At 41.8% G+C, this 24,870-nt stretch overlaps 1 protein-coding gene across 3 annotated transcripts in view; it reads left to right on the top strand.

Annotated features, from left to right (window-relative positions):
* Positions 1-626: 626 nt before the first annotated feature.
* The window catches only part of CEP41 (centrosomal protein 41), a 51,867-nt gene continuing 27,623 nt past the window's right edge, over positions 627-24,870 (top strand). The window contains exons 1-2 of one of the 3 annotated variants that reach the window (XM_026010836.2): positions 627-971; positions 15,971-16,034. In XM_026010836.2, coding sequence (XP_025866621.1) covers positions 939-971; positions 15,971-16,034 — 97 coding nt within the window. In that variant the 5' untranslated portion in view covers positions 627-938. The remainder of the gene's footprint in view (positions 972-15,970; positions 16,035-24,870) is intronic. The other 2 variants (XM_026010837.2, XM_026010838.2) reach the window with 2 other exon arrangements.

Raw genomic sequence — 24,870 nt, forward strand, 5'->3', positions numbered from 1 at the left:
GTTGTTCTCCCATGTAAAGGTAAATAATAATTTTGATGGATTTGGTGGGACATTTTGAAGCCAAAGTCAAACTGTGTGTGTGATTGTTTTGTAAAGGTGCTAGGACTTAATTTTCAGATCTGGAATAAGAACAGGTGGCAGCTGATGGCAGGAGTCACAATGGTTTCCATGACAACGGTACTGGTTCTTAGTCATCCTCCCATCCTCCACACAACCTACTGCAGCTTTTCTCATAAGGTGCTTATTAAATATTTGTTAAATGAATGATGAATCACAGAATGGTGCGTGCGCTTTGCAATTAAGGCTGCCGTTCTCTAGCTAGCTAAAAAGCTTTTAAAGCTACAATAATTACTGTATTTACGCATGGTATTTTGCATAATTTGCATATTAACTTAACCCGAAAATAATAAACTCTAGATTCCCCTTCCCGCGGAACCACCCTGTCTCCTATCTTCTCCCTATTGTAGAAGTAGCCCAGGCGTTTGCTTAAGATGACCTTAGGAGGGGAGGAGGGTGCCGTGGGTCACATATTTGCTCGCACACTGACGGCAATTCTCGTCCCCCTCCACCGCCTCCAGCTCTCCGGCCCTTCCCCCTCCCTGGGGCCTGCGCACCGGTTCCCGCGCAGGCGCCAGCCTGCCCCTCCCCCGCGCCCCTCTTCCCGCGCTCGGGCAGCAGCCCGCGGGGCCCCGCCGCGAGCACCAAGGCTTCTGAAGCCGGCGTCCCCCCGTTGCCCGTGGCAACCATTGAGCGGCGTCTCGCTCGCCCTTGACCCTGCAGTGGGAGAGTAAACAGGGCCTCCATTGGCCAGCCGGAGAAGGGAGGCCAATCGGAGCAGAGGTTGGAAGGAGGCGGCCGGGGGAGGTGGTGGGGGTAGGAAGCTAGGGTCAGAGGCTACCGGTGAGGCTAGAAGCCCAGCGTGCTCGGCTGGAGCAAATATGTCTGTCCGGAGGCACATTGGGAATCCTGAGGTGAGGGCCCGGCCCGGCCCGCGCAGCCGGAGGGGGCGGGCGCACCGGAAAAGGCTCCACGTGGGCAGGGAAGGGCCGCCGGCGACTTCCGCCGGCCGGAAGGCGGGAAGCGGCGGGCGTGAGGAGGGGTCCGGGGAGCCGCGGGAGGCGGGGCGGGCGGGGGCCTCGGGGCGAGGCGGCGGTCGCGTGGCGAGGGGCCGCCCCCTGCACGTGCCGGCTGGGCGCCGGCGCCGGGCGCCCGAAGGCAGCCCTTGCCCTCAGGCAGCGCGGCCGAGGACGTCGTGTCTCCTCACGGGGCTCCGGGCCGCCCAGAAAGGACGCGTGTCTGGGCGTGTGACCTCCAGCTTACCTTCCTCCCCTCGCCTGGGCTCCCCCCTCCCAGGGCCCTGCTGCTCTCGTGGTCACTTGGTTTCAGCCAAGGTCTGTTGGAGTCCCACGTGGCAGCAGGGGCTGGAAGTGCCGAGTAAGACCAGGCATCTGCGTGGGAGACTTGGAAACAGCCTGAGTCGAGTGTGGTTGGGGACCTCACGGAGCGGAGGGGAAGGATGGGCCTCCAGGGAGGGAGGGACGGGGAACATGAACAGAGATAAGGAGGCGAGGGGCAGTGGACGGCTGGAGTAAAAGCCTGGAAGGGCCTTTCGGGCCTCGCCCAAGTAATGCCCCCCGCCCCCCCCTCGTGCACAAGTGGGGGGAGGGGCAGAGGGAGGAGCCGACGCCCCACCTGGAATGGGGCTCCTGATGCTAGGGGCTCCGCCCCAGGCCCCCGGGGTCATGACCTGCACTGAAGGCAGGCGCTTGGCTGACTGAGCCCCCCAGGTCCGCAGTCGCTGGCCTTCGCTGCACATCGTTTCATTCATGGTGGAGGTCTGTGAGCTGTGGAGAAAGTCCTGAGGCTCAGTCCTGAGTCCTTCAGGCTCTGCAGGAGAAGGCCCCGGCCAAATACAGCCTCTGCCACGAGAGTGGGGGAGGTGGGTGTGGAGAGTGGAGACTCTGCCACATGTTTATCCTGCCTGCTGGTCAGAATTTGAGAAGCTCTTGACGAGTTTTAAGTAGCTGAGGGGTGTGGTCAGATCTGCATTTTAGGCAGGTGGCTTGTAGCCAGGTTGTGGCGACAGGATTTGAGGAGGTTAAGACTGGAAATAGGCAGATTGGTAAGGTGGTATGTATGATACACACCTAAAGTCATGGAACGAGGGACAAAAATGAGAAATACTGAGGCAGTTAAATCATTAAGACTGCAGTGATCAGCTTGCAAAATGGATGACTTAGTTTCCCAGCTTGGGCTGCTGATCAGTGCCGATGCCATTAATGAGATCAGGAATGTAAGAGAAAGAGGAGTGTGGGGGGATAGGAGCAGAGATGCTCTATATGGTCATACTTTTGTGTCCCAGAGGGAGATGTCCAACTTTCTTATTTTAGTGGAGCACAATCTCTAGTAGTTTCTTGAAAAAGAGTGCATGAGAAATAACTCTTTTTTTAAACTTATGTCTAAAATGTTAGGGATGTCTGAAAATGTTGTTCTCCCTTGACATTTATTTGCCTGCAAATTTGATTGAGTGTAGAATTCTTGATTGGAAACTATCAGCATTTTGAAAACATTGCATTATAGTCTTCTAGCATCCAGTGTTGCTGTTGAGAAGGCCAAAGCCATGCTATACCTTTGTATGTGATTTGATTTTTTTTTCCTTTCTGGATGCTTGTAGAATCTTCTCTGTGTTGCCAATGTTTGTTTCACAAAGGTATTCCTTGCTTTGGGTCTATTTTCGCTCTTTTTGGTGGGCACCAGAAATTCATGTCTTTCTATAATGTGAAATTTTGTTGGATTATTTTGTTGTTAACATCTTTCCTATTTTCTCCATCCCCTATTTATTTGTTATATTTCATGTTGCTTCTCTATAAGACTAGTTCTCTTATTTTCTTAAACTTCGTTTCCCATTTTCCACATCTTTGTCTTTTGCTCTCTTTGGAGATATGTTTATTTAGTTTTATCTTCTAATTCTTCTATTTAACTTCTGACATTGCGTTTTTAATTCTTAAAACCTCTGTTTGGACTCAGGTGTCCTTATTTATTTATTTGAGAGATAGCAGGAGAGAGCATGAGCATGAGTTGGGGGGTGGGGTGGGGCAGGAGAGAGGGAAAAGCAAGCTCTCCACTGATCAGGGAGCCTGATGTGGGGCTTGATCCAAGGATCCCTGAGATCATGACCGGAGCCAAAGGCAGGCTTACCGGACTGAGCCACCCAGGTGCTCCTCAGATGTTCTTTTAAAAAAACTTTATTTTGAAATAACTATAGATTCACAGGAAGTTGCAAAAATAGTACAGTTCCATGGCCCTCACCCAGTTTTCCCTATTGATTATATTTTATGTAAGCATAGTACATTAGCAAAGCCATAAAATTGACATTTATATATTGTGTGTATAATTCTAGGTTATTTTTTTCATAAGTGTAGATTTAATATCAAGATTTCACATGTTTAGGTCATAATCAAAATAGAGCTTATTCCATCACCACAAATATTTCCCTCATTCTATCCCTTCCTAGTCATTTCCACTTTCCTCCGCCTCACCAAACTAACCCCTGGCAACCATTAGTGTGTTCTACATTTCTGTAAGTTTGTCATTTGAAAATGTTATATAAATAGAATCATACTATATGTGACCTTTAAAGATTAGCTTTTTTTCCACTCAGAATAATGTCCTTGAGACACATCCAAGTTGTTTCCTATGGCAATTGTTCATTCCTTTTCATTGCTGATTAATATTCTGTGGTATGTATGTACCATATAAGATATGTAACAGTTTGTTTAATCATTCAACTATTATAAGATATTTTGGTTGTTTTCAGTTTCAAGCTGTTATGAATAAAGATACAAACTTTTGGGTACAGCTTTTGTATGGAAATTAATTGTCATTTCTTTAGAATAGAGATGCCTAGGAGTATAGTTGCTGGATCGTATGTGAGCTTACATTTAGTTTTTTAGAAACTACCAAACTATTTTCCAGAGTGACTGTACCATTTAAGATTCTTATCACCAGTGAACGAGAGGCCAAGTTTTGCACATTTTTGGCAACATTTGGTATTCAGGTTTTTATGTTAGTTGGGTTTTTTTGTTTTTCATTTTTAGAGATGAGGGGTATTGAGAGAGAGGGAGAAAGAATCTCAAGCACGCTTCACACCCAGCATGGAGTCCAATATGGGGCTTGATCTGACAACACTGAGATCATGACCTGAGCCAAAATCAAGAGTTGGATGATTAACTGAGCCACCCAGGTGCCACTATTTGAGTTGTTTTAATAGGTTCACTGTGAGATCTCATAATGGTCTCAATTTGCATTTTTCCCAGTGGTTACCAAGGTTGAACATCTTACATTTTTTTCATGTGCTCATTTACCATTCATATATCCTCTTCAACAAAATATCTTTTTGTATCTTGCCTAATTTCTTTTTTTTAAGATTTATTTATTTAAAAAAAAAGATTTATTTGTTTATTCATGAGAGAACACAGACTGAGAGAGAGAGAGACAGAGAAATGGAGAAGCAGGCTCCTCACAGGGAGCCCAATGCAGGATTCAATCCTGGATCCCAGGATCATGACCTGAGCTGAAGGTAGGCGCCCAACTGCTCAGCCACCCAGGCATCCCTATCTTGCCTAATTTCTAATTGGTTTTTTTTACTATTGTTTTGCTTGTGTGTGTGTTTGTGACTGTGTAAGTATTGATTATTGCCAAAGCAGTGATCATTATGGTTACATTTTCTTTCATACCCCTTTTTGTTTTTCCTGGAGTTTCTGTCTGCCTTTAGTTTTATTCTGTATTATTTCTAAATTTTCATAAATAATGTAGGAAATTTTTCCAACATCACTGTTTACCACCTTTTCAGTTATCCTTTCCAAAACATTCTCTGTGCATTTGTGTGTGTGCTCACGTGCTCTTGTGTGTATATAAACATATAGAGAGTTTTATTTTGTGGTTTTCTTTTACCCAAATGTTATCGCATATATGGCTTTTTTACTTGCTTTTTGCACTTAACAATAAGTCTTGGAGACTTTTCCATGTTAGACAAATATAGGTCAACTTAATTATTTTCTTTTAACTCTTACATAAGTACCTGGTCTGGTTTAGAGCAAAAGTTAAAAAAAATTTTTTTTTACTTGTTAAGTTTAACTGTTTTTACTAACAACATTATGAGATAAAATTCACCTAATTAAAGTGTACAATTCAGAGTTATGCAGTCATCACTGATCAGAACATTTCATTACGCCAACAAGAAATTCTGTAACCTTTAGCTATCACTCCTCAATTTTCCCATTGTCTCCCCAGTCTAGTCTTGACAGTCACTAATCTATCGTGTCTATAGGTTTTCCTATTATGTCTACATTTCATATAAATGGAGTCATGCAAAATGTGGTCTTTTGTGTCGCTCCTTTCACTTAGCATGATGTGTTAAAGGTTCATCCATGTTATATCGTGTGTTAATACATCATTCCTATTACTGAATAATATTCCTTTACATGACCATACTTACTTTGTTCTTTTTTTTTTTTTTTTTAAGATTTTATTTATTTATTCATGAGAGACACACAGAGAGAGAGGTAGAGACACAGGCAGAGGGAGAAGCAGGCCCCATGCAGGGAGCCTGATGTGGGACTCATCTCGGTCATGCCCTGGGCTGAAGGCTGGCTAAACCGCTGAGCCACCGGGGCTGCACTTGTCTGTTCTTTCTGATGGACATTTGGGTTGTTTCTTTTTTGGAGCTATTATGAATATTCATGGAGATGTTTTTATATGGATGTGTATTTTCATTTCCCTAGTGATAGTTTTTTGAAATTTTTTTTTTCCTCAACAGTCTATTTCCTTCCTATTGTCTATTTTCTTGTTTTGTTGGAGATACTTGTATTAGTTAACTCAAGCTGCTATAACAAAATGTCACAAGACTGGTTGCTTAAATGACAGAGGTTTATTTCTGGCAGTTTGGGAGTACCGGGAAGTTTAAGACCAAGGTGCTGGCCAGTTTAGTTTCTGGTGAGAGGTCTTCCCTGCCTTGCAGACGACTGCCTTCTCACTGTTCACTAGACTTCTTTCTGTGTGTACTTGTACAGAGGGAAAGCTCTTTGGTGTCTCTTTTTATAAAGACACTAATCCTATTACACTCATGCCACACCCTTATGACCTCATTTAACCTTAATTACCTCCTAAAAGCCCTGTCTCCAAATAAGGGTTACACTGGAGATTAGGGCTTCAATGTAATGCAAAAACATTAATTAATTAAAAGAAGCCTTGGAACATTGCTATGAAGTAAATTGCGTCCTCCCCAAAATTCGCACAGGTGTTCTCAGGTTTATTTTATTTTATTTTATTCATTTATTTTAAAAATATTTATTTATTCATGAGAGACACAGAGAGAGGGGCAGAGACATAGGCAGAGGGAGAAGCAGGCTTCCCACAGGGAGCCAATGTGGGACTGGATCCCAGAATCCCAGGATCACCCCCTGAGCCACTCAGGCATTCCTCAGGCTTCTTTTAATCCTAAATTATTAATTTATGTTTTTGAGTAGGAAATTTAAACAAATGATTGGGATCTGTATATTTGAGAAGGTCTTGCTGATGGTGAGCCTCATTATAGGAAGATCTCATTGGGCCATAATTTGGGTGACTATCCTAAATCTGTACCTTCAGCTCTTTCCTCTTAGGCTGGTTATTTTCTTCAGAGAATTACTTCACTCTCCTGAGAGTAAAAGCCTATCTGAATTCCTGGAGGAATTAGGGCTAGCAGTTAAATCTCATCATTAGTATGCATCATACACTTAATGCCCCTTTTTTGGTAATGCTATCTCCACCTTTCTCTGTCTAGAGACCTCCCAGTCCAGAAACGCTTCTCAGGTAATAAATCTATAGGGAGCTACTATGGTGGGTGGGACAGTAGCAGAGAGGACAGGGATTTGGAGACCAAGGTGTTTTCAATCAACTTTCAAACAGTCTTCCTTATTTTAGCCACTTCTCCAACCCCCCCCCCCCCCCCCCCCCCCCCCCCCCCGCGCTTCTGGAGTGCCCGAGGCTGTCAATTCCTAAGCCTTTTAAGAATTGTTCTTGGCTTTCCCTTTGACTTTCTTGAATAACTCAAGTCATTTTCACTGTTGATCTGCTTTCTAGAATTCAAAAATCTATTGCTGTCACTTCTCCCACTCTCTCTGGTTTTTTGAGCTTTATGTCCTTAAAATAGAAGACAAAATTGAGGTTTTTGGAAGGAAGTGAAATTAAATGGAGTGTTCAATATGCTATCTTCACCCAGTAGATCATGATCTGTAATTATTTTATTTGTAATCTATAATCATTTATTTCTGGCATATTTACAAGAACTTAAGTGAGGGTCCTTGTATGCAAGGACCTGGCGTGCCATAAACATCTGTTGAATAAGTCAATGAATATATGCCTGAGCCGGGAGGAAAAGTCAGGCTCAAGTTCCCTATTTTGGACGTCAAGCATATATAAATGGAATTAAATCTAAATATTTGGCTCACAGAGAACCTATAGATTGAGAGGATGGAATCTTGGGGAATGCAGTGTTTAAGCAGATGACAGAAATGATCCATGTGTCATTGGAGACTCAGGGAAGGGAGATACCACCAAAGCTAAAGGAGTGGAAACTGAAGAAGGTGGAGCTGTATAACAGTGTCAAATGGCACAGAAAGGTCAAGCAAGTTAAAGAATGGAAAGTCACCGTTATATTCAGCAGTTAGGGGATCTCTGATGTTGGATAGCTGCCACAGTAACCATAGTACAATGGTGGGGACAGTAGCCATGCTGTATTGGATTGAGGAGTAAAGTGCAAATACCCTGAAAGTGTTCCAGTTATATATTAGGATATATATTCTGGCTGTATGTTGATTTGTCATGGATCACCCCATGTTCCGTGGCTTAAAGTAATAGTCATTTTATTATGATCTTTATGATTCTGAAGGTTGATCAGGCTCAGCTAGGTGCTTCTTATTTGGGATCTCATGTGGTTTTGCAGGCAGACAGAAGCTGGGGCTAGAGTTATCTTGAAGGCTTCTTCAAGGCCGTTGATATGGTCTTTTGGCAAGGACCTCAGTTGGGGCTGTTGGCCATACCACCTGCAGATGGCTTTGTCTATGTGGCGTGGCCTGGCCTTCCTCACAGCATGGTAACTGAGTTCTAAGAACAAGTATCCCAGGAGAACCAGGTGGAAGTGGTATTGCCTTTTATGATCTAGCCTCAGAAGTCATAAGACAGCACTTCTATCATAGTCACAAGCCCATCCAGATTGGAGCAGGGGTGTGTGTGGGGTAGGGGTTGAGGAGACATTGGTCCCACCCAACCAGTGGGAGGAGTTTCTTTTTTTTTTTTTTTAATTTTTATTTATTTATGATAGTCACACAGAGAGAGAGAGAGAGGCAGAGATACAGACAGAGGGAGAAGCAGGCTCCATGCACCGGGAGCCCGACGTGGGATTCGATCCCGGGTCTCCAGGATCGCGCCCTGGGCCAAAGGCAGGCGCCAAACCGCTGCGCCACCCAGGGATCCCAGGAGTTTCAACATCACAGTGTGAGATGGGAAATTCTGTTGCAAATATCTTGAAAAATACAATCAGCCATAGGTAGTAGCTGCTAGCAAAGCTAGCAAAAGGGGTGCTACATTGTGCATACAGGCTCAGGGTTTGTGTTTGAGATCAGTAGAATTGGACCAGATTAAAACTGCCATTAAAAAAAAAAAAAAGACCCATGTTAAATGTGAGATTGCCTTAAATAAGGCTATTTTCAAGATTGAATTCATTTCCCTCATTTTATGGACCTCCTGTGTATACAAAGGAGATAAGTAGAGAAATTCTGAACAAAATGTATAATGGTATTTTTAAAAGTCCTTTAAATGTAAATCTTATTACATATGTTGCAATTGAAATACAACCAACCTTGAGAGTTTCATTTTGAGAGAGGTGGGAAGTCAGAAAAGCTCATTCATGTTTGAACAATTTGAAATTCAGACATTCTCACTCATTTTTTTTTTAGTGATTTTCTTTCAGAAAAATCCCATTGTTGACTTCTTTCTTCTCCCTTCTCTGACATCCATGAATTCATAAAGCCCAGTTCTACTTTGCATATGTTAGTAACCTGCCAAAATACTCTTGCAATTATGTGCCTCACAGCTCAGTATTTTTGGTACCTTCCATTGTCTTTGTGAAGGGCCTCCTCCAGACCCTCAGTCTACATTCAGGCTTCTACTTGGAGCCTACATGCCCACGTCCCACCATACAGCATGGGATTTCATATATCTGTGGTTCTTAACTCTTTAGGGGTTATAAGCCCCTTTGAAAATTTGGTGAAAATCACGGTCCCTCCCCCAGAAAAAATGCACATACACAAAATTTTTCATAGTTTCACGGGACTTGTGGATCATCTAAAACCCGTTGGTGGATCTGGTATTCAGAATGCCTAAAATGAGTGTGGAAGAGTGCAAGCTCTAGAGCCAGACTACCAGCTTCATTCCAGGTTTCACCCTTATCACCAGCTGACTAGTTTTGGAAAATCACCCCAGCTCTGTGCTCCTGTTACCTGATATGGAGAATGAAGATATACTAGTAAATACTAGTATCTACATCATGAGTGGCTGTGAGGATTAAGTGAGATAATGTAGGTAAAATGCTTAGTCGAGTGCCTGACAACATAGTTAAGTGCTCAGTAATTGTTAGCAGGGATTATCTTCATTGTTGTTGTTGTTGTACCTTCTCTAGCAAATCAAACAACATGAGGTTCTTTCAACATGCTTTTAAAGTGGCTTTGCTATTGTAATTTTCTCCACTTGAAATCCTTTTTCCTTGTCTTTTTATCCATAGCAGTTCAGCCCTTAAAACACAGCTCCATTGCCATTTCTTCCACAAAGTCTCCCACATCACCCCCAGAGTATAAGCTTCAGAGTCCTAGAGCCATCATGTGGTGCTGGCGTGCACACTGTGTGCTGCTCAGGGCTCAGAGCCATCTTCATCCATAAGGCATCCTTACTGCTCACACTGGTGTGAGACCTTGCAGTAGGTCCAGAGATCTAGGAGGCAGAGCCATGTCCCGAGTGCCAGAAGTGAGGAGTGTGATTTGTACAAAGCGCTGTGACAATCCAGGAAGGGAAGGAATTTCCATCTGCCTGGGGCCCTCACAGGAGTCTTCTTGGAAGATATGTTTATGCCGAGTAGAAATGAAATAGCTGGGATGACATGGGTAGAAAGGGAAGACCTATCTTTGGACCCTCTCTGGGGGTTGTAAACCCTCAAAGGGTCTTTGACATTTTTTTGATCGCTCTCTGATAATAATACAAACATGAACTTTATCAGCTCCCTCCTCCTGATGAACTTCATCCTGACCACCTACCTGATATCTTTACCCTAAATACATACCCAAAGCTGAACCTTCCCCTGGGTGTTCTGGGCCTCCTCCTCTCCCACTCCCTCCTTTCCATACCTTCCTGCCTCATTTCCAACCTCTTATCTAGCCTCTAAACATCCTCGAATCTCTCCATTCTTCCAAAACAAAGCAAAGCAACAATAAAGAAGAATTCCTTAGCAACTCTCAAGGAAAAAAAAAAGGCCATCTGGCTACTATCCTCTTCTTTCCTCCCTCCCCGTCTCATACAACCTGCTATTTTTGCTTCTGCTTCTGTCAATTCACTGTAACCTCATCCACCAGAGTCGTCAACAAGGTCCTGGTTTGTTCAGTCCAAATTTGTTTTGTTATTCTCTTTCTTGACCTGCATTCTTGCTCGCTGGTTCATGTTTGACCTCTTGTTCTCGGCCTTGACAGCATTGATCACTGTTGACCACTCCCTTCTTCCTAAAATTCGTCTTTAATTTTCATGACCCACTTTCTTCTGGCCTCTCATGAGTCTCATGCATGGTGCTTTTCTCTACTTGACCTTAAGTGTTGGGGCTTTTCTTCTCTGTCTTACACAATCTTCTTACACAATCTCTGATACTGATCTTGTCCATTCGTATGGCTTCCCCTGCTACCTATCTGTTGACAACCCCCAAACTTTAATTTCTGCAACCCCAAATTTCTCTCCTGATCTCAGACCCAAATAGCCAGCTCACCACTTCCATTTTGGATAATGCACAGATACCTCATACTTGACATGCCTCAACCTGAAAAACATCATGTTTTTTAACATATGCTTCCTCCCTAAGTCTCTCTTTTGGGGAATGGTATCACTGTCCTCCTCCTGTTATACTAGTCAGTTTTCAATCATTGATTTTCCACCTTTAAAGATTTCTTGAAACTGTCTCTTCTTCCTTGTCCCTACCGCCACTTCCTTAGCACCACAAATCTTAGCACAACTGCCTCTTAACGGATCTTTGCGCCTCCATCCTTGACTATGATCCTATTCATTCTCCAGAATGCCGCCTGAGTGAGCTTTCTAAAATGGAAAGATAATCCCATCACTTGTCTGTAAACTTTCCTCAGTGACTCCCCAATCATCTACACTAGGGTTTCTCAACTTTGGCATAACTGACATTGTGGGCCAGCTCATTCTTTGCTGTGGAGGTATTCTCTGTCATTGTAGGATGTTTTGCAGCATCCCTGGCCTCTACTCACTGGATACCAGTAGCATCCCAGCACTACCACCCAGTTCAGACAACCTAGAATGTCTCCAGACATTGACAGTTGTCCCCGGGAGCATGGAGAGTAATATCGCCCATTCGAGAACTAGTCATCTATAGGGGGGAAGAACCCAAGTTTCTTAGCGTGGATACAAGGTCCTTTATGAACTAACCCCTCCTTGTCTCTTCAGCTTCATCCAACCCCATACTGCCCCAGTGCGCTAGGTCTATCCGGAAATCCTCTAGCTTCCACCCGCTACTCCTTTAGCTTGACTCATTTTCTTGACCCTCAGCTTTTGGCCCAGAAGTCTCCACTCAGGACATAGTTCTTGACTATTCTAGTCAGGATCAGGGGCCAATCTCGCATGCTCTTGTTGTACTCCCTGCTTCCCTCTCTTTGTTCATCATGTGGTATCTCTTTGTTGGCTTATGCCCCTCCCATCCCCACCCCGGCACCATGGAGAGAGCTGGATGGCTATGTCCTCAGCACAGTGGCTTACTACTAGAAAGCACCTAGTAAATGTCTACTGAGTGGTTGGCTGTGTCCTCAGCACAGTGGCTTACTACTAGAAAGCACCCAGTAAATGTCAGTTGAGTAGCTGGTGCTCAGTAAGTCTTTGTTGAATGAATGAATAGTCTTGAAACAACTTCTTTTCTCAGCTCTTTCATTTTCCACCATTCCATCCTGTTTATGTAATTGAAAAAAGCCAGCTGGTCAGTAGGTCAAGAAACAGTCACCTCCCCCACCACTCCCTAAAGCAAGAATCTTAAGGAAGAAAGTATGGCAGTTCCATAAAATCTATAGTCTGCTTAGAGTGAAGGACAAAGTTTTACGTTGTGGTTGGCACTAGAAAGTCAGGAGCAAGAAGTTGGGCCAAAATGGGAAAGTGGAAAAGAGACACTACATTTTTCTACTGCAGCATATGGATTTCTCATTAGTCTATGTAAGGGAAAACTGGGGGCGGGAAGGGGCCAGCCACTGCAGCTGTCCACATTCTCTCCCCCCATCGTTCTGCTGCCACCACACCTGGTCCCCAGGGACACCCTCACTTCTTAGCTATGTTGGCCTAGGTATGGACAAATCCCCTTGGTTCAGCAGAGACTAGCCTGTAGTTTTTCAAAAGACACTTTGCTAGGAAACTAGTGGAAAACAAAACAAAAGTAAAAAACAGGAAATACCATATAGCAATTATGAAAATAGAAGTACAAAAACAAAAAGAAAAATAAGTGAAGAAAGAAAATCTCTTAGCTTAAGATAACTGAATTTTACTATTAACTTTTCTTGACTCAGTTTACCAGACACATGTTTTCTCTGGTTTTTTTTTTTTTTTTTTTTTGGTTTGCATTTTTGGTCTTTTGTTTTGCTACGGTCTTATCTTCCTCTTGGGGATCTTCTAAAGTTTCCCTTTTCAATCTTTAAATATTTCCCTTCTCTCACTTAAAAATCTTCTCTGTCTTCATCTAGGAAGGAGTTGGAATTGATGTTACAGTCAGTTTCTTTTAAAGACAGCAGGTGTGGGCAGGTGTGGGCAGCCCGGGTGGCTCAGTGGTTTAGTGCCGTCTTCAGGCCAGGGCCTGATCCTGGAGACCTGGGATCGAGTCCCATGTCAGGCTCCCTGTCTCTTCTTCCTCTGCCTGTGTCTCTGCCTCTATCTCTTTCTCTCTCTGTCTCTCGTTAATAAATAAATAAAATCTTTTTTAAAAAAAATAATAAATAACGACAGCAGGTGAGTGATCAGATGGAGACCGAAGCTTTTCTGTCTTTCTCTAGGGGTAAAATAGCTCAAGGGTTCTGCACACATCCTAGGCCCAATGCTAAGCATTCACAACAAAGGTTTTACCTGCCTGGAGTGAAATGAAAAATAGTTGAGGGGATCCCTGGGTGGCTCAGCGGTTTAGTGCCTGCCTTTGGCCCAGGGCGCGATCCTGAAGTCCCGGATCAAGTCCCACGTTGGGCTCCCAGCATGGAGCCTGCTTCTCCCTCCTCCTGTGTCTCTGCCCCCCGCCCCCTCTCTCTCTGTGTCTATCATGAATAAATAAATAAATCTTTTTAAAAAAAAAACACAGTTGATGTCAAGAGTTTTTTAATAACACCAACAGACCAATCTTTTTATTCTGGGATTTTTTTTCTTTCTTTTTAGGTATTAAATGGCAGAGGGTAGTTATAAGGTTTTGCACTTTTTTTTTAAATGACATTTCTTGACAAAATTCAAAGTTGATTTTTCTCCATAGGTGCTCTCAGGTTTTTGTTTGTTTGTTTGTTTTGGTGCTCTCAGTTTTTAAAAATTCCTCCTGGTCTCTGAAATCCAAAACTCCAGACCAGGACATGCTATAGTTAATTGCGTTTTCAAGGGCAAATGATACGGATTTTAAAGTTTGATGTTCTCCACCTGATTTTTTTTCCTTCTTTCTTTCAGAAGGTAGAGCATGTGACTCTTAATCTCAGGATTGCGAGTTCAAGCCCCACACTGGGCATAAAGATTATTTTAAAAATAAATAAAAATAATTTTAGAAAATAATGAGAATAAAGCTTGGTGTTCTCTTCCAAGGAACCAGGTAGTTACTATAATATACTCTGCATCCTAAATACTCATTTGTTGACTGCCTCTCAGTAAATGTGCCCACCAAGTACTAGGTCCTGGGTGAACACTTATTTGAGTAAGTCATTGTTCCTGCCTTTGAGAAAATCTAGAGAAGCAGCTTGGGGTGTAAACAGTGGTGCAGGGCATTCTGGGAGCCAGGGAGAAGAAAGTGCCTGATTCCCCCTTGGACAGCTTATGCGGAAGTAAGGTTCTGCCCAAGGACAAGCCAAGGAAAGGCATTCTAGGCAGACATTTGCTAAGCCTGGAGACTTGAGTGAGCATAGCAAATTAGGGGAACAGTTGGGCAATGTCAACATGGGAACGTGTGAGAGTGGCAGATGAAGCCTGAAAGGTACTACCCAGTTTTAATTTCATATTCTACAGCTACATGTGACTGAATGTATGATCTTCATACTTGAGGCCTGAGCAAGAAAGCTACATCTTTTTTTTTTTTTTAAGATTTTTTTTTTGCGGTGGTGGGGGGTATCCCTGGGTGGCTCAGCGGTTTAGCGCCTGCCTTTGGCCCAGGGTACAATCCTGGAGTCCGGGGATCGAGTCCCACGTCGGGCTCCCCGCATGGAGCCTGCTTCTCCCTCTGCCTGTGTCTCTGCCTCTCTCTCTCTATCATAAATAAATAAAAATAAATAAATTTTTTTAAAAAGATTTTTTTTTAAGATTTTATTTATTTATTTGAAGTAGAGTGAAAGTGAGAGCACAGAGGAAGAGGGAGAAGCAAACTCACCACTGAGCAGGGAGCCTGATGTGGGGCTTGATCTCAGGACCTTGGAATAGCAACTTGAGCCGAAAGCGGACACTTAACCAGCTAAGCCATCTGGGTGCCCCAAGAAGGCTGTATCTTGCGATGTTGATTCACTAGCCTTCCCTCACTTTGATGGTTTTTGCAAATGCCACTGAAACTTATTATGTGTAAATGTAATGTGGTTGGACTTAGAGTTCACTCCTGGAGTACAGGACAAGGGAGACCTGATAGCCATTTTTTAATGATCACCCTGGGCCTATGATGAGCCTGGACTGCCCTCAGAGCAGATGCTATTGGAGTGACATCTATGAAGCCTCAGACTCCAGACAAGCAGCAGAGGAGTCCTGGCCAAACCGGGCCTAGCAGCATCTGGGCACAGTGCTCAGGTCTGGGTCCAAGTGCTACTTTTCAGGGGAGATGTGGGTAAAATCTAGAGGGTGTCCAGAGGAGATGGCCTAGAAATCATCATAAAAAGAGTAAAACTTGGGACACCTGGGTGGCTCTGCAGTTGAGCATCTGCCTTTGACTCAGGGCGTGATCTCGGGTCCCACATCAGGTGTCCTGCATGGAGCATGCTTCTCCCTCTGCCTATGTCTCTGCCTCTGTCTCTCTCATGAATAAATAAATACAATCTTTTTTTTTTTTAAAGAGTAAAACTTAAAAAAGGATGAAGAGAGCTGCCTTTAGTTATTTTAGCAGAAATTTCTTGAGGGCAGGGGTCAGGGGGTGGCTCATTCTGGGTGTGACAATGGATCGGATAGAACTGAGAAATAATCTTTAAGAGGTTTTTTTTTTTCCTAATTACATAGTGCTATGAGATTATTTTGACAAAAAATGGAAATATTTTGACAGAAGCAAGGTAACCATCTTCACCTGTGGAAAGGCTCTAGCAAAGGCTCCTAGATTAAAGGGACAGTTGGATGTCTAGAGCTCCTTTCTTCTTTACATTTGATAACATTTTAGCATCTCTTCTATTCTTTAAATATCTGACTCTTTCCTACTTCTGTCACCCTTATTTTTACATTAACTCAATTAATTGTTAATTTTCTTATTTTTTAGTATCTGACCAAAAGAATACCACAAAACCCAAGGTATCAGCATATAAAGTCAAGACTGGATACTGGTGAGTAAATATTAGAAAACTAAAACTTAAAAAAAAAATCCAGCAACATTGCTGGCAAGAAGCAGGCCTGCTTCTTAATGCCTGCTATCAGTCAAAGCTCAAAGTTTCTCACTTTCTTGCCCCATGGCCTAAAAGGCTCAAGATTTATCTTTGAAAGCTTTTTTTTCAGATCATCAGTAAAAATTTCCATTTACATAACTTATCTCCTTATGAATTGAGAAACTGATGAAAACATGGTTTAATGAGCTTTAAGGCTGAGGCTAAATAAATATCAGGGGGGTGGGCCTCTATTTTGGAAACCTTAAGTATATTCCTTTAAACTCGGAGTAATAGATAGTATTTGTGCACATTTGTTCAATTCAGTACTTGCAGAGTGCCAGCTATATGCAAAGTTATGGACTACGGGACATAGAAAGATGAGTGTGAATTGTGACTTTTGCAGTCAAAGAGCTTAGATTCGAGTGCAGGCAGACAGACCTGAATGAGTAACTAAAATACCAGACAAAACTCAGTTCATGCTTCAGTTCAGGTAAAATGAAATTTAAGAGTTGCATTGCTTATTTCCATGCTCTTAACATTTTTCAGTGTCATGATGCAGACCACTCCCTAGGTCTCTAGTGGATTTGCAAGCTTATGAGAGTTTGGTTTCTTACTCGTTTCATTTTTCAACCGTTTGAAGTCTGCTGTGGCAAATCCATTCTGTTGAGATGGTTTTGCTAGTGGATTGGGGCACCACATGCCTTTGGCAATGCTGAATTTGCCACTGGTAACCTGAGGACAACTAGAGATATAGAGGAGATAGTGACCTGATTTAAATCTCATTCATTTTGTCTTTCCCTTCCTCCAGTCTTCTTTGAAATTACTGTCTTCCATTATGCAAAGTTCCTCATATAAAACGAACTTCAGGGATCCCTGGGTGGCGCAGCGGTTTGGCGCCTGCCTTTGGCCCAGGGCGCGATCCTGGAGACCCCGGATCGAATCCCACATCGGGCTCCCAGTGCATGGAGCCTGCTTCTCCCTCTGCCTGTGTCTCTGCCTCTCTCTCTCTCTCTCTCTGTGACTATCATAAGTAAATAAAAATTTAAAAAAATAAAAATAAAAATAAAACGAACTTCAATTGAATGTTTTAAATGAACAACCTTTGCAGATACAATTTCTTGGGACCTTTCTTTCAAACATTTCCAAGCTGTACAGATACTTATCCTTGCAAATATCCTGTTTGACAGGAGGTAGAAAATTTTATCTCTGTTTTTGAGGACGAGGAAATTGTGGCGCAGAGAGATTGTGATGTACTTGAAGTTCAATAAAAGGAGACGGAACAAGGATTTGCATGCAGGGTGAGGAAGCTGATGGCACACCTGGAGACCTGGTGTAAAGCCTGGCCACTGTCTCTTAGGCCAGCTGTCCCAGCTTTTCCCACAGCCTCATTCCTTCTACCATCTCCATCTCTACCTGTCCCCCTCCTCCTTAACTGTACCTATGACCCATTCTTCTAGAATAAGCTATTCTGTGATGGAAGCACTTTGATTAAAAATGCCATATTTTTTTCTGAGGGGTCCAGATAATATTTAAAAGACAACTATAAAGGAATGCACTTCTTTTGGAACCTTCTTAAAATGAAAACTTTAATAGCTGAGCTTTATTTCAGATACATAAATTTGTCTGTATCTTCATAGGTTTTTCTCCTGGAAATTGAATTGGGATTTGTGTCTGAAAACCCATTTCTTGCCCTTCGATTCCTCAATTCATAACCAAAAATTTGACTTAATAATAGATAGTACTTGAAATTAATTTCAAGTTTGAAATTGAGATACTTAAGTCTGCTTTTTATAATATATAGAAGTCATTGCCTGTATCCTTTTATGTCCTTGAATTTTTAACTAGTGTTTTTGCTAATTAAACTTGTTATTTTGAAGTAATTTTGGATTCACATGGAATTTTAAGAAATATTATGGAAAGATTCCATATACCCTTTATCCAGTTTCCTATAATAACATCTTATGGAAATTATACAGTATCACAACCATGACACTGACATTGATACAAGTGGAGATACAAAACATTTCCATTGGGGATCCCTGGGTGGCTCAGCGGTTTGGTGCCTGCCTTCGGCCTGGGGCATGATCCTGGGGCCCTGGGATTGAGTCCCATGTTGGGCTCCCTGCGTGGGGCCTGCTTCTCCCTCTGCCTGTGTCTCTCTGCCTCTCTCTGTGTCTCTCGTGAATAAATAATTTAAAAAAAAATTTCCATCATCACAAGGATCTCTCATGTTGTCCTTTTAAAAGCATATCTACTTTCTACCGTCATCCCCTCCTTAACCCCTGACAACCACTAATCTGTTCTCTGGTTCTGTAATTTTGTCATTTCACAGGTGCTATAGAAATGGGATCATACAGGGGCCCCTGGGTGGCTCAGTCAGTTAAGCATCTGCCTTCAGCTCAGGTCAAAATCTGGGCTCCCTGCTCATCGGGGTTCTGCTTTCCCTGTCCCTCTGCCCCTTCTCCCTGCTTGTGTTCTCTCTCTCTCTTTCAAATAAATAAATGAAACTTAAAAAAGAAATGGAAGAAATGGGATCATACAATAATGCCACTTTTTTTTTTTTTTTTGAGTTGGCTTTGCACTCAGCATAATTCTCTGGAGATTCATTCAGGTTGTTCCATTTATTAGTTGATACCTTTTTATTACTGAGTAGTATTCCATGGTATGGAAGTACCACAGTTTAACCATTTATCTGTTGAAGGACGTCTGGATTGTTTCCACTTTTTGACCATTACAAATACAGGTGCTATACACATTCATGTTTCAGTTTTTGTTTGAATAAAAGACTTCATTTCTCCAGGATCAATGCCCAAAAGTGCAATTACTAGGTCATATGATAGTTGCATTTGCAGTTTTTAAAGAAACTGCCAGGGCAGCCCTGGTGGCACAGCGGTTTAGCACCCCCTGCAGCCTGGGGTGTGATCCTGGAGACCTGGGATCGAGTCCCACGTCAGGCTCCCTGCATGGAGCCTGCTTCTCCCTCTGCCTGTGTCTCTGCCTCTCTCTGTGTGTTTCTATGAATGGATAAATAAAATCTTTAAAATAAATAAACAAACAAATTCCCAAACTATTTCCCAGAGTAACTAGACTATTTTACATTCCTACCAGCAATGAACGAATGCTCTAGTTTCCTGTATCCTCATCAGTATTTGGTGGTGTCGCCATTTTAAATTTTAGCCATTCCCATAGATGAATTGGGGCATATCATGGCAGTTTTAGGGTGTGTTTCCCTAGTGGCTAATGATGTAACTCTTCATGTACTTATTTGCCATCTGTATATTTTATTCAGTGAAGTATCCCTGCATGTCTTTTGCCTATGTTCTAATTGGGTTGTGTGCTTTTTAACTTGCTTGTTGAGTGTTCCTTATACATTCGAGCTATGGGTCCTTTGTTGGATGCATGGTTTGCAAAGATTTTCTCTCAGTCTGTAGTTTGTCTTTTCATTCTCCTGACAGGGTCTTTTGAATAGCCTAAGTTTTCAATTATGGTGAAGTCCACTTTATCAGTGTTTTGTTTTCTGAATCATGCTTTTTTTGCTGTCAAGTGTAAGAACTCTTGGCTGAGACTAGAACCCAGAAGTTTTCTTTTCTTTCTTTTTTTTTTTTTTTAAGATTTTATTTATTTATTCATGAGAGACAGAGAGAGGCAGAGACCTAGGCAGAAGGAGAAGCAGACTTCCTGTGGGGAGTCATATGTGGGACTCGATCCCAGGACTCTGGTATCCTGCCCTGAGCCAAAGGCAGATGCTCAACCACTAAGCCACCCAGGTGTCCCAGATCCCAGAAATTTTCTATCAAGGTTTTTTCCTAAAAGTTTTATAGTTTTAGATTTTACATTTAAGTCAACACTACATTTTGAGGTAATTTCTGTATAAGATGTGCAGCTTAGATCAGGATTAGCCTTTTGCGTATGGATGTCCAGTTGCTTTAGCGCCATATGTTAAAAGGCTGCCTTTCCTGCATTGAATTTTGCATGTTCACCTTTGTCAAAAACGAGTTTGACATGTTTATGTGGATCCATTTCTGGGTTCTCTATTTTGGTCCATTGATCCGTATCTGTCCTTCTGCCAGTATTTCTCAGTTTTGATTAAAATTGATTAGACTGGGGCACCTGGGTGGCTCAGTGTTTGAGCATCTGCCTTCAGCTCAGGGCAGGATACAAGAGTCCTGGGATCAAGTCCCAAATCAGGCTCCCTGCAGGGATCCTGCTTCTCTCTCTGCCTGTCTCTACCTCTCTTTCTGTGTCTCTCATGAATAAATAAATCTTTTAAAAAATTTTTGGTGGGATCCCTGGGTGGCACAGCGGTTTGGTGCCTGCCTTTGGCCCAGGGCGCGATCCTGGAGACCTGGGATCAAATCCCACGTCGGGCTCCTGGTGCATGGAGCCTGCTTCTCCCTCTGCGTATGTCTCTGCCTCTCTCTCTCTCTCTCTCTCTGTGTGTGTGACTATCATAAATAAGTTTTAAAAAAATAAAAATAAAAATAAAAAAATAAAATTTTGGTTAGACTGATTACTCCCATTTTGTTTTTCTTTACAAATTATTTTAGCTATTCTAATTCCTTTGCTTTTCCATGAAAGTTTTAGAATAATCTCATTTACATTTACAAAAAAAGGCATTGCTCTGGTTTTGATAGGAGTTGCATTAAACCCATATATCAACTTAGGACAAATTGACTTTACTATGTTGATTCTTCCAATCCATTACTATAGGACAGTAGTCTCCCCCAATCCTCCATCTGGGATTTCATTTTCCAGTTTCAGTTACCCACCATCATCCACAGTCCCGAAGCAGACGCTCCTCCTCCTGATGGATCTCAGGTCATTGTAGTTTCATGCTATGCCACAATGCCTGTGTCATTCACCTCACTTCTCGTCAGCAGGCATCTTATTATCTCACATCACAAGAAGGGTATAAGATGTTTTGAGAAACAGAGAGAGAGACCACTTTCACATAACTTTTATTATAGTATGTATTATAATTATGCTATTTTATTATTAGTTACTGTTATTAATCTCTTACTGTGCCTAATTGATAAAATAAACTTTATCATGGATATGTATGTATAGGAAGAACATAGTGTATTATGTTTGGTACTATCATTGCAGGTGTCCATGGGGGGTCTTGGAATATATATCCCCTGAGGATAAAGGGGAATGGGGACCATTATAGTCTCTCTATGTGTTTAGATCTTCTTTGGTTTCTTTCATTAACACTGTATGGTTTTCAGCATAAAACATGTTCTTTACATGTTTTATCAGATTACACCTAAGTAGTTCATTTTTTTGAGCAATTGTCAATGGTATTGTCTTTTTAATTTTGGTGGCATTGTGTTCATTGCTAATGTATAGAAATACAGCTGATTTTTGCATGTTTCTCCTGAATCCTAGGACTTTGCTAAATTGACTTATTCGGTACAAGATGAGTTTCTTTGCCTGTTTGTTGGGTTGGTGTTTCGGTTTTGTTTTTGTTTTGTTTGCTTTTGGCAGATTCCTTGGGCTTTTCTAGGTAGACAGTGATGTCATTTATAAAAAAAGAATAGTTTTATTTCTTCCCTTCCGATCTAAATATGTCTTTTATTTCCTTTTATTGCCTTATTGCACTGACTGGACTTCCAGAACTGTCAGATACAAGTGGCGAGTGTGAAATCCTTGTTTTTTTCCTGATCTTATGGAGAAAACATTCAGTCTTTCATCATTAAGTACAATATTAGCTGTATCTGATCGAGGAAGATTCCACCTATTCCTATTTTTCTGAGACTTTTCCATCATGAATGACTATTGAATTTTAACAAATGGTTTTACTGCACCAATTGAGATAATCATATGATAATGTCTTTAGCTTGTTAATGTAGTGGATTACCATGATTTGCAAATATTGTACTATTGCAGCATCCATGAACTAAACCTCACTTAGTCACGGTGTATAATTCTTATTATATATTGCTCGGTTCTATTTATTATTTGGTGAAAGATTTTTGTGTCTCTATTAATGAGGCCCATTGTTTTGTAATTTTATTTATTTTTTTAAGATTTATTTATTTATTCACGAGAGACACAGAAAGAGGCAGAGTCACAGGCAGAGGGAGAAGCAGGCTCCATGCAGGGAGCCCGATGCAGGACTTGATCCTGGATCCTGGGATCATACCCTGAGCCGAAGGCAAATGCTCAATGGCTGAGCCACCCAGGCGTCCCTTGTAATTTTATTTTGGAGGAACTGTCTTTGTCTAATTTTGATAGCAGAGTTAACACTGGCATCATAAAATAAGTTGGAAAGTGTTTCCTCTTGTTCTGTTTTTTGGAATTAGTTTTATGAATTGCAAGGATGCAATTAAAAGGATGACTTTTATGGATGCCTGGGTGGCTCAGTCAGTGAAGTGTCCGACTTTTGATTTCGGCTCAGATCATGATCTCACAGTTGTGAGATTGAGCCCTGTGTTGGGCTCTGTGCTGGGTGTGGAGCCTGCTTGAGACTCTCCCTCTCCTTCTGCCTCTCCCCCCTCATCCTGGACTCACGTTCACTCTCTTAAAAAAAAGATTTTTTTTTTTAAATAAAAGGGTGAGTTCTTATATGTAAATTACTCCTCAGTTTAAGAAGATAACATGACCATTAGAAAAAAAATGGACTAGAAAACAAAACAAAACCCTGGTGTTATTTATATTTGGTTAATTGGCATTAATTCTTTGTTAAGCATTTGGTAGAATTCTCTAAAAACCATCTAAACCTGAAGATTTCTTTCCTGAGAGTTTTTAAATTTCGAATTCAATTTTTTCATAGTTATGGGGATATTCAAATTAGTTGTTTCCTGTTGAGTGAGTTGTGGTAGTTTGTGTTTTTTTGAGGAATCAGTACATTTCATCCAAGTTTTCAAATTTACGTGTGTAGGACTATTTGTAGTCTTCATTTATTAACCTTCTGATGTCTGAAGTGCTAGGCCCTGTTTCATTCCTGATACTGCTAATTTGTGTCTCTTCCCTTTTTTTTGCTATATATTTGCCCATTTTACTGATACTTTCAAAGAATAAGCTCTTAGTGTCATTAGTTTTCTCTTTTGTTTTTCTGTTTAAAATGTCCTTGAGGGCAGCCCAGGTGGCCCAGTGGTTTAACGCTGCCTTCAGCCCAGGGCGTGACCCTGGAGACCCAGGATTGAGTTCCACGTCGGGCTCCCTGCGTGGAGCCTGCTTCTCCCTCTGCCTGTGTCTCTGCCTCTCTCTCTCTCTCTCTCTCTCTCCCTCTCTCTCTCTGCACCTCTCATAAATAAATAAAATAAAATCTTTAAAAAAATAAAATGAATATAAATAAAATGTCCTTGATTTTTGCTCTCATCTCTATTATTCCTTCCTTTTGTTTTGGTTTTATTCTTCTGTTTCCAGATTCTTGAGGTCAGAACTTAGCTTATTTATTTAAGACTTTTCCTCTTTTTTAATGCATATAAGTTAGTGCTGTAAATTTCTCAGCACTGGACCGCTAGGATGGCTCAGCAGTTGAGTGTCTGCCTTTGGCTCAGGATGTGATCTTGGGGTCCCGGGATTGAGTCCCGCATCGGGCTCCCTGAATGGAGCCTGCTTCTCCCTCTGTCTATGTCTCTGCCTCTTTCTCTCTGTCTCTCATTAATAAATAAGTAAATCTTAAAATAAATAAATAAATAAATGTATTTATCAGCACTGCTTTAACTGTGTCCCACAAATTTTGATATGTTGTATTTTCATTCTCATTCAGTTCAGGGTACCTTTTTATTTTCTTTGAGACTGTGTTTTTTGACCTGTGAATTATTTAGAAGTGTGTTGTTTAGTCTACAGGTGTTTGGAGATTTTCCTGTTATTTTGATTTCCAGTTTGCTTCCATTGTAGTTGGAGAACACATTATATGTTTCAATTTTTTTTTTAAAAATTCATTGATGGGGGCACCTGGGTGGCTCAGTTGGTTAAGCATCTGTCTTCAGCTCAGGTCACGATCCCAGAGTCCTGGGATTGAGCCCCAACTGGTGCTCAGCCCTCTGCAAGGAGTCTGCTTCTCCCTCTCCTTCTGTCCTCCCCATGCTCATGCTCATTCACTCTCTCTCTCCTTCTCTCTCAATTAAGTAAATAAGATATTTGAGGGACACCTGGGTGGCTCAGTGGTTGAGCGTCTGCCTTTGGCTCAGGTTGTGATCCTTGGGTCCTGGGATCAAGTCCCACACCAGGCTCCCCGTGGCGAGCCTTCTTCTCACTCTGCCTGTGTTTCTGCCTCTCTCTCTCTGTGTCTCTCATGAATGAATAAAATCTTTAAAAAAAATTTTTTTAAATAAAATCATTGAAAAAAATAGCTTTAAAAATGCATTGAGTTCATTTTACTTCTCAGGATATGATCTATCTTGGTATATATTCCATAGACACTTGAAAAAATGTACATACCCATATTTTTGCTTTCTGTATTCTCTTATTTCCTGAGATTTCAAGATTCTTTCTTTTCCTGTTCCTTCTTTTTTTTTAATACCTTTTTAAAAAGATTTTATTTTATGTAATTGCTATACCCAATGTGGGGCTCAAGCTTACAACTCCAAGATCAAGAGTCATACACAACACCAACTGAGCCAGCGAGGTGCCCCTACTTTTTCTTTCTGATTAGAGAACTTTCTTTAGCTGTTCTTTATTGTAGGTCTGCTGGTAAGAAACTCTCTATGAGTTTCCTTTCATCTGCAAAACGTCTTGATTTCCTTTAATTCCTGAAGATATTTTCTCTGAATGTGGGAGCCTAGGTTGTCAATTACTTTCTTTAAGCACTTGAAAAATATCGTGCCACTTTCTTCTGGCCGCCATG

The sequence above is a fragment of the Vulpes vulpes genome, chromosome 7, assembly GCF_048418805.1.
Source record: "Vulpes vulpes isolate BD-2025 chromosome 7, VulVul3, whole genome shotgun sequence".
Lineage (NCBI taxonomy): Eukaryota > Metazoa > Chordata > Mammalia > Carnivora > Canidae > Vulpes > Vulpes vulpes.